The sequence below is a fragment of the Pongo pygmaeus genome, chromosome 5 (assembly GCF_028885625.2).
Source record: "Pongo pygmaeus isolate AG05252 chromosome 5, NHGRI_mPonPyg2-v2.0_pri, whole genome shotgun sequence".
Classification (NCBI taxonomy): Eukaryota; Metazoa; Chordata; class Mammalia; order Primates; family Hominidae; genus Pongo; species Pongo pygmaeus.
The window spans coordinates 12,642,149-12,657,760 of NC_072378.2; the positions used below are offsets into that span (position 1 = coordinate 12,642,149).

At 41.2% G+C, this 15,612-nt stretch overlaps 1 protein-coding gene across 5 annotated transcripts in view; it reads left to right on the forward strand.

Moving 5' to 3' along the window:
• Positions 1–2,391: 2,391 nt before the first annotated feature.
• PHACTR1 (phosphatase and actin regulator 1) overlaps positions 2,392–15,612 on the forward strand; it is a 574,022-nt gene continuing 560,801 nt past the window's right edge. The window contains exons 1-3 of one of the 5 annotated variants that reach the window (XM_054490800.2): positions 2,392–2,548; positions 3,212–3,446; positions 4,404–4,556. In XM_054490800.2, coding sequence (XP_054346775.1) covers positions 4,454–4,556 — 103 coding nt within the window. In that variant the 5' untranslated portion in view covers positions 2,392–2,548; positions 3,212–3,446; positions 4,404–4,453. Of the gene's footprint in view, positions 2,549–3,210; positions 3,447–4,403; positions 4,557–15,612 lie in introns of those variants that run through there. The other 4 variants (XM_054490801.2, XM_054490802.2, XM_063665804.1 and 1 more) reach the window with 4 other exon arrangements.

The following is a 15,612-nucleotide window of genomic DNA, read 5'->3' on the forward strand; positions in this document are numbered from 1 at the left end:
TGCTTGTGTATAGAATATTCACATACGTATCCTGTTCCAACCAAACTAAAAACAGAAAAGTATGTATCTCTCTACCATCTCACGTATTTTTAATAATTCTAGATTATTTGTTTCAACCTTACAGTTCTACACTTTCATATTTTAATGCTATCAATGTAAAACATATGACTCGATTTTGGAATTTTTCAAAATAATATTTTATTTCTAGGTCATAAAGATATGTTAACACTGAATTAAGTTTTGCAGAGCTGAAATCTTGAGGATGTTTTGGGTTGAATTGTTCAGTGCCGAATACGTGTTAGTTTGAATACTTGATGTAACCTTGCCTTCCTCTCTGATTATTTCTCAGAACAATAGACCACTATAAGTGTTGTTTTGGAGCAGTTTAAAGTTACAAAACAGAATTGAGCTAATCAGATTTTGACATTGGCTTTTGAACATTACTATGCTTTACCATCTTTAAAAATAATTTTCGAACACACACACACACTTATATGTAATCTATAGCTATATTCCCCAGAGAGTGAGATCATTTTTTGAAAATCTATTTCAGAAGTTGGTCATATGATGCTACAGAACACAGTGATAATTATTTAGTAAAAGTAAGTCCCTGTTGGCAAATGAATAATCATCACCTTCCCAAATATGTTTCTTTTTCTTTCTTTCTTTTTTTTTTTTTTTTTTTTGAGATAGAGTCTTGCTCTGTCACCCAGGCATGATCTCAGCTCACCACAACCTCCACCTCCCAGGTTCAAGCAATTCTCCTGCTCAGCCTCCCAAGTAGCTGGAATTACAGGTGCCCACCACCACGCCTGGCTAATTTTTTGTATTTTTAGTAGAGATGGGGTTTCACCATGTTGGCCAGGCTGGTCTTGAACTCCTAACCTCAGGTGATCCACCCACCTTGACCTCCCATAGTGCTGGGATTACAGACATGAGCCTCTGCACCCAGCCCCAAATACATTTCTTTAAGTTGAAATTTTCCCTCCTGAATTTTCTTAAATTATGACCCTTTCATATTATTTGTTCACTTTGTAAAGTATTTTAAATTTCCCTTTCTTGGTCAACTCTCCAGAAATGACTGACTTCCAAATCCACCACCTGCCCCCTGGGAATCAACTCTATTTTTCACATTTGCAGTTTAGCATCTCTTTCTTCAATCACACATTCATTTGCACTCACCTAAAGGTTTGGTCAGCAGCATAGACTTATACTCTCTCTCTCTCTGTCTCTCTCTCTCTCACCTATGAGTCATTACAATTTCAGTAGAATTACAATAACGAGTTCAGAACCTGTCGCCCACAACTCACAGTAAGTAAAAGGAACCAGAAGACAGTTTTCTCCTCTTATAAATGTCAAGTGTTCAGCATGTCTCCAGTGGGTGCTGAATAGAAAAGTAACCTTAAAGAAGTCAGTCCTTGGGTTGGAGCAAAGCTTTGAGAATTCAGAGTCCATAGTTGACTTTCCTACAAGGGCATGTGATTGGTAGTTTCAGCGTCCTTTTTCATGAGGCTTAATTGTCTGCAGCACCAGCTTGGTGTCTGATTTGTTCTGATCGGATGGGAGAGGGAGACCCCACAAAACAAACAGCAGAGGATTTTCAGGTTTGTTTCAAGGGCAGCCAGCCGAGCTGTGTATAGGGAGTCGGGGGTCAGGGGTGGTGTTGATGGTCTTCCTTCCGAGGCTTCTCAAATGTAAATGCTCTTTTCTTAACAAGCTGACCCACTGCACACCACACCATACTAATGAGCAATTCTGCTTGGTCAACAAAGGGTGCAAGAGGTTGTGGAAAACCCACAGTAGGGTTTGCATTTGGCTATCACTATGCCCTGCATGAAGATCTCAAAGTATTGTGCCTAAAAGTCATTACTGAGGTTTGGTAGGAAGGATATTAAACCAGAATAACTTGAGATACTAGCCAAAGTTTATTTTTGTTGTTGGGATTATTTTGTTACATTCAGACAGAGAGAAATGCATTTAGGCAGACTGGCATGATCTGCGCTGGATATTTGACCAGGCAATCAGAAGCAAGGAAAGGAAGAAAGCCAGGCAAGAGGGAAGGGGTGACATCAAACGTGCCCTCTGTATTTCACTCCAGAAAACAGCTCACAATTATGACTACCTGCCTTGTTTTGCAGCTCAGAATAAAAGTGGTGTTGCACCAAACCCTACTGGAGCAGCCTTCGTGATTAGAAAGTATTCCACACCTTGGAGAGCCGAGGAGACAAGAGAATAATTTTAAATGCAAATTAAATTGAGGGGGTGGCAGAGAAGAACACATAAAAGACAGTAAAACAAAACCTTTCAATTTTCTTAAATTAGCAGTCTAATGTGTTCTAAAGAGCAGCTCCACTCAGATCTCTTCTTAAGGGTTGCATTTCATCACAGTATAAATGGGCAAATCCATCACTTCCCTCTGCTCAGTGTTCTTGATGCAAGATTGAAGGGAAAATTAGAAGCTGTTCATTTGGGCTTGTGGGCTCAGAAGCGTCGCACTGCTTTGTTTTGTACTCTACCGTGTCCTGTTGAAAGGGGTCAACAAGTGCCGGTGAGTATCCGCTAACTTCCAGACTCTTCCTTTCAAATATCTTTTTGGCTAATTTTCCTTTGCCGCCGGGGATGGGGGTTGTTGGGGGGGGGGGGCGGATCTCCCACAAAATCTATGCTATAATGCATCTTTCAGAATCTGGGAAATTTCAGACAGCTTTTTAAGCTTCTTCCAGTGACTGATTTGCAGAAGGGAAGAGTTATTTTCAGCCTAGATGCCGGTGGCTCTTCTGTGTATTAATTATACACAGAATATTATGTGTATAATATTATGTGTATAAAATATGTTAGACAGGGGAATGTCTAACATATGCTAAGCTAAAATGGCCTTTCCCTAAACTCCCCCATTCCCTGCCACTCTTAGGCCAGCATTAGGGTAATAACTGGTGCCCCCACAAAAATTTCTAGACAACTTTTCTATATATTAAATTTTTAATCATTTCATATTCTATTCTTTTGTAGCTGCAAATCAAACTAATATTTGGGATTATGAAAATAAACAATGAAGACATAAATCTGTTTTGTTTTTTTTTTAATGACTATGACACTTCTCTGCCTAAGAGATAGGGGGCTGGGGAATAGCCCTGCATGATGTATGCATGTGGATTTGATGATTTTCTGCCAAAGTTTTACACGGGAAACTGGTAATTTTCTTCCTTCGCAGGGGAGGGTGCAGAGGCTGAGGCTGGCGTCACCTTCCGTTGCTAAGGTAACGTGCTCTGGCCATTTTATCTGATAAAGGAAGTCCAGTGGACTGTATGCATTATTCATCACTGTTCTAATCAAACAATCAAAATCGTTCACTTTCACCGGGAATATTTAGCAAGATCAAAGACACTCTGGCTGGAACAGCTCTTGTTTTACCGCTGACAGATAGCCTTTGATTTTTATTTTTTGCAGTAAGTATATTTGCTATTGGGGTACCTTTGGGTATTTTTAAAAGTTTTGTCTTACCGGACTTGGTTTCTTAAATTAAAATACATACTGTTAGAAAGAGAAACCAATTGGATTAGCCTTCCCAGCTTGGTTTTAATGACTTTGTCTTGTTAATTCTTTCCAAAAAAATATTCTGCAGAAATAGAGATAATTCATTTGTGCAAGTATCAGGGAAAGGCTACATAGGCTTGAAAAAAGAACCCAACAGGCTGAATGTTTTCTGGGGAAGTATATTAGCTTTGTGACAGGCTAGTGTATGATAATATCATAGGGATCATTGCAATGCTGCAATCATTGTTGCTGCTCTACCAACCACAATTGTTTCTCAAAAATCAGCCCCTGCCAGGCACAGGCAGGTGACGATCCTCTAGCACTTTATAAAATGTGCTGAAGGGAATCGCCGGGAATGAAGGAATTCAAAGCATTTGTACAGCAAATATGTCAGTGTGTGTCATAAAAGCAAGGCATCTATGAGTGGAGGCTCCGATTCCCAGGCAATCTTCCCTGCTCCAGGGAAATCCGAAAGTCCCAGGATCAGCGGAGGATCAATACACACAACGGCTGACACTTAATGATGCTATTTATCAAATAGACCTTCTGAAAACTGATAGCATGTGAATTTAACAGTATATGTTCCAGAGAATATAAAGCAAGGAAAGGCTGGTATGTTATCTCTCTTTAGATCAGATCATCTGTTTTTCCTGGGTAGAATATATTACTTTTAATGAACGTTGGCTAAATGCTGCATTTTCTCATATGGTGGGAGAGCTATGCTGAGGGGTGGCTTTAGAATTGGAAATGTCAATCCAGTAGTAGAATATTATAATGGGATATTCTTATTCAAACATTTTAAAGTACATCTATATATACACTTTATACTTGACATCTAAAATATTGTGGATTTTTTTTCCTCTTTATAGGTGTTCCAGTGAACATTTTCTCTCAAAACTCTGTGTTTGGAACATCAAGGATGGATTATCCCAAAATGGATTATTTTCTGGATGTAGAGTCTGCTCATAGACTCCTGGATGTTGAGTCAGCTCAAAGATTCTTCTACAGTCAAGGAGCTCAAGGTAATAAAATAAGAAAAAGAAATTCCTCTTATTTGCACGTCGGTTTTATATGAACAGCCATGCAGGCTGTAGCTGTTAAAGCTTTGCTCTGAAAGTTTAATAACCGGTATTTCTAAGTTGATAACCTCTACCAAACTGCTGCTGGAACTGAGGCAGGTATATAACAGAATAAATAAATCCACACTTCTTGGATGTGGTTAAAAAAATGCCCAACTTTTGGTGCAAGTGCCCCTCAGAAAGCTATGTTAGAAATGATTTCTTACCGCCTTGTATCCAACACTTACGTCCAAAAAGAATCAAGAATGCTCTTCCCCTTGGAGAATTTCCAGTTTGCAGCCACTGCACTTGAAATCTTAGGGCATCATGACCCAGTGGACTGGAATTCAGCAGGCTTAGGGGCTCCTGAGAGAAGCACTGAGCTTCTCTGTAGCTGCCTTCTCTATTTTAGCTGAATTCAGTTACTGCCTCAGATAATTACTAGTGTACATTCAGGGAGCAAGCCTGTTGGGAAGTGTGGCTGATGTGTCTGTTTTTATTACATGTTTCAAGATGGTCAGTTAGATTCCAGTTTTCTTGCCCTTCTGTTGGAGTATTTAGAATGTTTTTCCACCACATTAAAGAAGAAGCTGGAGTGTTATATGGGATCTTGTGACAAGGAGGAGATTTTTTTTTCCACATATTTTCTGTTTTCCATGAAATGTTTAAGGTGTTCTGTCAAAGCAACTTGATGATGGGCATGTCCCAAATGATACAGGTGATGCATTGAGGAGGAGGACAATGTCCCTATTTTAAAATAGAAAAGCAGTTGAATTCTTAGAAGTCACAAAGCAGAGCTGAGAAGAGAATGCAGTCAGTTTTTATAATTCTGGCATCTTTCACTTTAGATGGTGACGGGAACTTCACACAGGCCACTGATAATATCCCGTCTGGGCTTTCCCAAGTGGTCCTCTGAATTGCTTTTACCTCCCTCTCAAGCCAACTTATCGTGGTAACCTCACGGGGCTTGCAAGCCGTCTCCTTCTCTGCTTTCATTTCCTAGAGCATGACCCAGTCTTCTTAAAGTCAAGAGGGGTTGGAAATGGTCTGGTTGATTTGCTGAGGTCTGGGTGCTCATCAGCAGAGCTGAAATTAGCAAAAGTGATGTAATAGCAAACTCTCCTCAACCTTCTGGGTGTATGGAGTCAACATGGCTGTTCTCAGCCACTTAAAGAGACATAAAAATGTGAGTGAAGAAGGAAAAGAGTGAGAGACTGGCCAGGACCTCCAACCTCTTCCGGGTCTGCAAGTAAGAAAATGCTGGAAGTACAGGTAGAATGGAGGCTGGAAGGGGGTGGGGGATGAAGTTAGGCTCAATCCCTTCTCCAGTCTCAAGGTCACACATTGCTACATCATTGGTCCATTCGACTGGAATGAGACAATAATGCTCTGTAGCGGGGTCATCCCGCTGAACCGCATAGCTGTTGGCAAAACAGAAAGGGGGGCAGCAGTTAATTATAGAGAATAAAGATGCCCACTTTGTCTTGCTGTGGGGATGGTTTAAGCCTTTAAGAAGACCGTGGGCTCCAAGCTCTTACGGAAGGAAAGCAGGCAGGGTGTGGGAGGCTCGGAGGACTCAAGGCAGCCTTCTGGTTTTCAGCAGATGGAGCTGGGGGTGGAGTGGTCAGAATTGTCACCATCAGTGACTGTGGTTTAGACACCGGAGCTGGAAGGACTAGAAGATGCATGGGAGGTGGCAGCATAAGCTACTGTTGCTCCCTGGAGTCATGTTCATATTAGAGTAATCAGATGATGTTTCAATCAAGGATTCCTGGATTTGCAGGAGGGGCGGGGGTTCCCGCACACATTGTCTATGTCAGTGTTTCAAGACCCCCAGTCTTCCTGAATCAGATATCTGGGTGTAAGGCCTGCGAATTTGCATTTTAAGCAAGAGCTCCAGGGGTGGCTACCTAGCCAGTTCATCAGTCTAGGGACAGCATTTACGAACCAGTCCACCTAATCCCGTTTTCTCCTCTTCCACCTCAGAACAGGAACATTGTCCTCAACACTAGAGGCAGGATGACATAGTGGTTGCAGGCTCCTCTGCAAAATGAAAACAGTAATAGTTCCTAATTCATAGGTTGTTAAGAGCATTAATGAGGTAAGATTTTAAAGTGATCAAAACAGTGTCTGCCACATAAGAAATGCTACACACGAGCAAATCAATAAAGTAAAAATCCCAGGCAAAAGGCCATCCTCTTTTGTTTAAAACTTCATAATGGGCCGGGCACAGTGGCTCACACCTGTAATCTCAACACTTTGGGAAGCCAAGGCGGGTGGATCACTGGAGGTCAGGAGTTCGAGACCAGCCTGACCAACATGTTGAAACCCTGTCTCTACTAAAAATACAAAAATTAGCCAGGCGCAGTGGCATGCCTGTAATCCCAGCTACTCGGGAAGCTAAGGTAGGAGAATCGCTTGAACCAGGGAGGCGGAGGTTGCAGTGAGTGTGGGTGGCACCACTGCACTCCAGCCTGGGTGACAGAGTAAGATTCGGTAAAAAAAAAAAAAAAAACTTCACAATGAAGCCACTGCCTTGCAAACAAGAAATGTGGCCTGATAAAAAGTTAAACCTATTTCTAGCAACAACAAAAAAAAATAGAAATTTTAAATTCATTTTAAAATGCAGTGATTCATTTCTTGTCCTGTCAAAACCCAACTCAGGGCAAAACTGAAAAATAGCTCATCTTGCTGCTCCCCATCTGTCTTGTCCTTCATTTCACTTTAAAGATGACAGTCCCTCTCCCTCCAACACCTTCCCTAGATCCCCAGCACACAGGACCTATCACCTTGGAAGGCTCCTTTCTCAAGTTCTGCTTTTACCATTACTTGGGGCTTGGCACTGCATTGCATGGGTTCCTCCACTGTAGCCTCCCTCCCCTTTGCACAGACCCCACAGTCTGCCCTGGACAACCAGCACCCCTTAGGCCTAATAAAGGAACAGAGAATGGGTGAAGGCCTGAGTACCATGGCCGGCACCCTTCCCATCCAAACCAGATGCACACATTGGCCTGACTCAAGCTTCTATCTAACCAACGGCAAGGCTCCGAGGACCAGTGAAGGAGGGCAAGTTGGTGGCCAGCTCTTGAGAAACACATTTGACACAATTAGGGTCTCATGCTATTGCTGAATCACTCCACCACATGGCAGTTCTCTATTCAGCCAGTCCAGCCAGTGCAGAGGATATTAGTAAGGCCGAGTAGCCCCAATTTGATAACTTCTAAAAAGAAGGCCAACTTGAAAGTACAGTATGGGGTTAAGTATCTAAAACTTGGGTGACTTAAGGCTTGGTTGGCTAAACTGTTGTGTGATTATTGCATTTTTGAGTAGTCTATTCTCACTGTCATGCAGATATTTCTATAGATTGGTCAAGTGTTCTTACAGATGTAAATGTTTCTAAAGGGGAAAGCAAGAAAATCTGAGTTCCCCTCTCTCATTTCCCACATGACAGCCTCAAATCAATTTATTTACAAACTCATAAAGTTCCAGGAAGATAACACCTTCTGTATTAGTCATGTGCAAAATATTTATCTGAAGCAACAATGCCAGAATTATGTTTTTGATTCCCACAAAGTTGTTTTTTTAGATTTTTCTTGGAAAGTGGCAATAGCCTTCCCTTGAATAGAGAATGTTTTAGCTAGTTAAAGCAAGAGGAATCCAGGAAAGTGAGAAGAAAAAGAAGGAAAAAGGCAATTTATCATGAGACTAATTCTTTTGGAAGTCCCTGAGATTTTCAAAGGTGCCTGATCTATACTTCTGAATAAAGAACCTGTTATCTTCTCCCACCTCCATTTTCCCCTGGTTGGACCTCAAGGTGGGGGAGATCAGCTGCCTCTCTCATGATTCTGCTTTAGAAGGTATGATATGTTGCAGAGAGCAGAAAACATACAGGGTCCTCCTGTTTGCCTCCTGTCAGTGAAGGAGGCTCTCTTGATTAACTAGTGAGTCGTTTGCCAATGGTAAATCCTAGCATGAAGGGAGTTCTGCAAAAGTCCCCTTTAACTGAAAAAGAGAACTCCAGAGGTTAGAGATACACATGGCTTCAAATATCAACATGTCTTGGCATCACATAATTTGAGCTCATCTGTGTTTCAGGTTTCTGACAATGCTACCCCACACACTCCACTTCAGACTCTGTAATTTTGTAGTGAACAATTGAATTTGAAGAGAAGACATATTATAAAATCACAAAATTAACATCATGAGATGTTTAGGTTAAAATGGACATTATAGACCAGGGACTGTCTTAGGTCTCTTCCTAAACCAAGAGAAACAGACCCTGGGAGGGCCAGCCCCAGGCTCCAGTGCTATTTTTTCAACTAGCCCATGGGTTTTTATGATGAATACTGGAGCTTGAGAACCACCGTTATGGATCATCAGTCACTTGCTACCCAGAGTGTGATCCCAGACTGACAGCACCAGCTTCATTCATCTGGGGCTTGTTAGGAATGTAGAATCTCAGGCCCCGCACTTGACCTAGAGAATCAGAATTTGCATTTTAACAAAATCTCCAGGTAATTTATATTAAAGTTTGAGAAGCAACAATTGAATTTAGTGCACGTTACAAACACCACCTGGAATACTTGTTTTGGTCTTTTTTTTTTTTTTTTTGAGAGAGAGGGGATCTGGCTCTGTCATCTCAGCTAAAGTACAGTGACAGGATCATAGCTCACTGCAGCCTCAAATCCTGGGCTCAAGCAATCCCCCAGCCTTATTCTCCCAAGTACCTGTAGGCACATGCCACCATGTCTGGCTGATTTCTTAAGTTTTACAGACAGAATCTTGCTATGTTTCCCAGGCTGGTCTTAAACTCCTGGCCTCAAGCAGTCCTCCTACCTCAGCCTCCCAAAATGCCAGGATTATAGGCCACACCTGGGAGCTTTCACCATCTAAATGCTAGAGTCCACTATGGACCAATTAAATCAGAATCTCTGGGGATAAGCCCCACACATGGTAATATTTTAAATTGCCCCCACAAGATTCAAATATGGAGCCAGGGCTCAGAACTACTGACCTTTGTTTCATAGTAAAAGGTTTTAGCATCATGCAGCTATTCTTCCCCGAATAACTTTCTCTATCTAGGTCTTCCCCTTTAAATGAATTTGAACCATGGGGAAGATGCAAATGGACTTTTAAAAAGGACTATGGGCTGGCGCAGTGGCTCACGCCTGTAATCCCAGCACTTTGGGAGGCCAAGGCAGGCGGATCGCCTGAGATCAGGAGTTTGAGACCAGTCTAGCCAACATGGTGAAACCTGTTCCTACTAAAAATACGAAAGTTAGCTGGGCATGGTGGTGGGTACCTGTAATCCCAGCTACTCAGGAGACTGAGGCAGGAGAATCACTTGGACCCAGGAGGTGGAGGTTGCAGTGAACCAAGATCGCACCATTGCACTCCAGCCTGGGTGACAGAGCGAGACTCCATCTCAAAAAATAAATAAATAAATAAATAAAATTAAAAATAAAAAGGACTATGTATCAAGGGCTTCCCCTTGTATATTCATTGTATCTGTTAATCCTCAAAGGAACTTTGGGAAGCAGGAATCCTATGCTCATGTTGCAGACTAGAAAACTGAAGACTGATGAGGTGAAGTATCTTGAAAGGGCTGTACATTTAGACAACAGCAGAGTCAGAGTTTTCATTCAAATATATCCGTCTCCAAAGCCCAAGCTATTTTGTTTAAGCTATCTCATGCTGCTTGCCAGGCAGAGGCAACCTCTCATCTAGTTAGACTGATCAAATCAACCCCGCAGATCAGCGAAGGTAACTTCCCTGACCAAACCACACTTCCAGGGATGGTCAAGCTGTGGCTCAGAGTCATTCTGCTGGGAACTCAAATCACACAGCTTAAAAGAAGACAGCAGAGACAGAATCAGATCTCATTTTACCACATCCACGCCCTGTCCACTGTGTGAGGTTTCTTTTCTCAAAAACCATCAATATCCTTGGACATTTAAATTACCTTCTAAAGGGAAAATACATTAAAAGGCATACAAATGACAAAAGTCACTCGGCAATCCTAGTGACTCCTGCTAATGATTTCCCCTCTTTTGTCATTTAAAATAACACTCGGCATTAGAACCAGGCGCAGTCGTCACTGTTACTTGTCATAATGCACCTTTTCTGTCATCTACATTGTCTTGTTCAACAAAGGGAAATGCCAGTTTTGACAACTGATGAATGCCACAGTGAGCAGCTAAGAGTCCCTTTAAGTTGTTTTTGGAAATAGAGAGGAATTCATCCAAACCCCCTTCTCCCCTCTCACCTCCACCCACTTCCACTCTTTGCCCACTCTGTGAAATCGGTCAGAACAGCTGACTTTTGAGTCTTTAGCTTTGAGTTAAATATACTCTAAACCTTACTCTAAACCTCTAGGACTTCAAACATGGCCCCAAGAGACAAAGACATTTGGTAGCACTCCATTAGTTCAAAATCAGGAACAGTAGTAACAAACACAGAACGTGCTCATACTATTTCGTTTGCTGTGCTTACAGAGAGACCCAGCCCCATTGTCACCTCCCCTGTGAAGCTTTGCTTAACTTTCCCAGGCCTTCCTCCCATTGTCTATACTACAGCTGTTCACGCCTACACTACAGCCATTGCCATCATCTATGATTCTGCCTCCACCACCTGCTAGATACATGAGCTCATATAAATGGCTTTACTTCTTTAAACCTCAGATTCCTCATCAAAATAGATATAATGCTAGCTCTGAATCTGTAGGAGACTTTGGGAATTAAGTGAGGTATGCCTATAAAGTGTCTAGTACCTTGCCTATTGTTATTGATTAGTTATTGATATTCTTGTTTTATGATTACTTAAGTGTCTGTGACTTACCTCAATCACAGTGATCTCCTTAAATAGCATCTTCTTGGTGCTTAATATCATCCTTCTTATACAGTAGAAGCATTAACATTTATTAAATGTCTCTATTGAAGTGATGGGGTGAGAACGCTTAAATCTACACTATAAAAAGAATTTTTTAAAAAATTGTTATTTTTTAACATTTTTATGGGTACATAGTATAAAGATACATTTTAGACTCCAGGAAAGGGTGTGATTATTCAAGATTTAGAAAATAGAACCTCCGAACACTTTTAAAGAATTAAAATCTTTAGTTGAAAATGGAGCCTGCATAAGACTGAAGGGAAGGACATGCAAAAATAATACTCAAATACATAGAGATATAGGCAATGGAAGCAAGTCATCAACTCTGCTGCATCTCGTATAAGACAGAAGAAATTAAACAAAAGTAAGAATATACAGCAGGGAAATTTAGGTCTATTATTGAAAAAAATCAATCTTTTAAAACAGACTTCCAGGGATCCCTGAGTAGTATTCTTCTGAAAAGGGCTTTTTGATATAGAATAGTCTGGGATGATGGAGTTTTCATTCTGCCTAAAAGCAGAATTATGGAATAGGCAAACACCCAACTCTTACTGCGGTGAGCTTAATTGAGTTGAGTTTAAAAGCTGCTCTGAACATGTCCAGAAAGCCAGCTCTGAGCTGCACCTTGAGATCCCCTTTTCCCTTCCTTCTTAGATGTTTACTGTCCTGTTTTTATACTTTTTGGCTGATTAATCCTCAAACTAGTTACCATCCCACTCATGCTTCTAACCAGACTCGATGGAAGGCGGGTGTAGACACCCACCTAAACCACACACTGGAAACACACGTTGAGAACCACTCACTGGAAGCCTGGCCATGGTGTTTTAGGAGTCTTGCATAGTGGAAGTCAGGTTGTCTTCTTCCTCCATGCCTGTCTCCTGAGCCCTTCATGTCATGACCTTACATATGGCTCATATCTGGACCTACAGGTCTGATTTGCTTCAGAAGGTCTGGGGCAGGAACAGTGCTTGCAAGTCAACCCAATCCTCATCTGGACACGATTAAACAACTAGGTTATAACTTTTTCCATTCTCCCTTCTAATGTCCTCCCACCTGCCCCTCAGAGTCCTGCTAGGTAATATCCTGTATTTTTGTTGGTTTGCTATCCAAATAGTTGATATGTAATCATACTGTTTTCCGGACCTTTGTCTCTGAGAAGTGCTTCAGATGAGAATTTATTTTTTATTGTTTCCAGTCTTGGTGCTTGAGCCATCACCCTCAACAAATACTTGTTGTTTTATTTTGTTTTTGTTATTTGTTGTTGTTGTTTTTCTCCATCACTCTAGTCAGGAAGCAGTATATGGCACTTCACACACAACTGACAAACTAACTACCAAGCCTACCCTCCTAACTGCCCACTCATTCCATTTCAGACCTCTAATTGCTCACACCCAGGCTTTCCAAACCTGTGTTTAATACAGGGAACATGATGTGTGAAAAAGACAGTGAAGGCAGATCAAGAGAAAAAATATCGCGGAGCTAGCCAACCTGTCAACTCCAACAGATACATAGATGACCATTGAATCCAACCCTCCTGTTCTGCAGTGTGCCCTGGGAACAGGACAATTCTCTGTACGCAAAGTCTCATTCTTGGTGCTCACAGTTTAACTGTACACAGCCTTTCGATGCTCTTAGTGCCTTTGCCCCCAGCAAGGATCTGCTTTGCCATGTATTGTGATCCAGGACTCATACATAAAGTAGGGCACGGGGATGAGAGGAAGAGGGAGAGAAAATGAGAGAATGAGAGCCAGAGAAGAAGAAAATGATGTGAAAATACAATGAACTAATTTCAATCAATTAATCATTCCTGCTGTCACATACCACACATGAGAGGCAGCCCACACTCACCCAGTGCCAGCCATGACCCAGTTAGCATAAACAATTCACCAGGTGCTGGGGAAATCATTCTCACTCCTCATTTGCCCAAACAAATCTGTTTTCTCAAAAATGTTGGTACCATCCTTTATGCCTGTGCTAGCAGAAGAAAAGATAGGGAGCCTAACACTTCAAAATCAGCCCATGCCAACATCATTTTTAATATTTTTAAGAATTTCTCAGTAAGCAGTTGGACATACACACTTATGCAAAACCACGGAATGAATATTTGTCTTAAATTGGACTTCTGAAATACTAGGACTCAACAAAGTTATCTTCAAGATCTATATATCCTTTTTCAATCATAAAAGCAAAGCAAGGGGAGTGTTAATGCCTTTGGCCAAAAGGGGGAAAAAAAGGAGGGGGCCAGGCACAGTGGCTCACACCTGTAATTCCAGCACTTTGGGAGGCCGAGGCTGGTGGATGGTTTGAGGACAGGAGTTAGAGACTAGCCTGGGCAAAATAACAAGATGCCATCTCTACAAAAAATATATATATTTTTAATTAGCTAGGCATGGTAGTGGACACCTGTAGTCTCAGCTACTCAGGAGGCTGAGGCGGGCGGATTGCTTGAACCCTGGACTTCCGGGTTGTAGTGAGCTGTGATCACGCCACTGCACCAGCCTGGGCAATGGAGCGAGATTCTGTCTTTAAAAAAATCAAGAAGAATAAAATCAACCCTACACAACTATTTAATTTTTTTGTATTTACTTTTAATTTCTTTCACATACCTTTGGAATTTTACAAGGTTATATTTATATTTATATTTATAAAACTGGGGGTATGAATAAGATAGTTTCCCATATTAGCTTAAAAATATCATAGTGTTTAGGACTTGAGCTTTAGAATTGCACAGCTCTGAGTTCAAAGGATGATTTTCACTTCCTAGCTTGTGACCTTAGGCAAGTTATTTAATCTCTCTCTGCCTCACCTTTCGCTTTTGAATGCAAATGACAGTAATAAGAATTCTTAACCCGACAGGTTATTTTGAGGATTAAATGAACCATAGTTTCACAAACTGTGGTACGATATATAATTTTCAGGTAATACGTAACTCTTTCATAATAATCATGTATTTATTTTATGGTGTTTTAGAAAAACATAAATAGAAAAACTAATTAAAATATAAGAATATATAGCCAGCACTGCACACTTACAGACCACTGCTTAGAGCAAGCAGTACAAGAAAAATAGGCTGATTAAGTCCATTTAAGTAGTAATATTAAGTAAATAATAGGCTAGATGGCACTCAGCTACAGCAAAATACATAAAAAGTCATATAGGAATGACTAAAGTTTAGAAACAGACAAATATAAAGCACGAAGCAAGACGCCAAGCACCTGATACATGTTTAATAAATGTCTGCTCTTATGTTAATTATGCTTTAGTTTTGTCAAGCCTCAGAGGAAATAGGCAGGGCTTCTGCTTCCCAAGAGAGACCCCCACCCGCCCCATCACTTCTTTTCTCTGATGCCATTTCTTTCCGATTCAAATTTCTAAGCCCTTTGGAGACATGAAACAGCCTTAAAACACAAGAACAAGAACAAGCAGCACAACTTTGATTTTAAAATAAAATTACTAACAAATTTCAAAAGTATCCTCTGTATCATTCTGCCTCTGGGTAACATTAGCTAAACTGATTGATTTTCTCTGAAATCAGAGCAAACTCTATAGTTTATCACCGATGCAGCTTTGTTTCTAAGTTGGCTTCAAGGTGAGATGACAATTCGCTTGCATTTGAGGGAGGATAAAAAAGAATACTCTGGGCTGTGTGAAGTGGCCTGTGATAAGGCATGAACAGGCATGGGAAGAGGGTGATCCATCTGGGGAACTGCACGTGTTAGACTCTGCCTAGGCTGACAGGTTATATTGTAGAAGTGGAGAATGGCATAAGAGAAGACTAGAACAGCAGGCAGGGGTCATGGCACGTGAGGCTGTTCCATGCCAGACCAAGGAATCCCAAAGCTGATACTGAATCCACTAAAGCAGCGAATACAGAGGAGATATTATCAGGTCTGCTTTTATAGAGATCATTAATATAGAGGACACACTGGGGAGGAAGACCAGAGGCTAGGAGAGGCATAAGGAGGCTGTTGCAGTGACTCAAACAAGAAGAAAGCCTAAAGAGGGAACTGACTGACAGAATTCAAAAGGGGAGAGGATTCTAGAGATATTAAGAAGATTTTTTTCCTGATTATGTGGTGACAAAGTAGGTAGACAGAAAGTGAGAGAGAGGTTCTTTGAATGCCCCCCCACA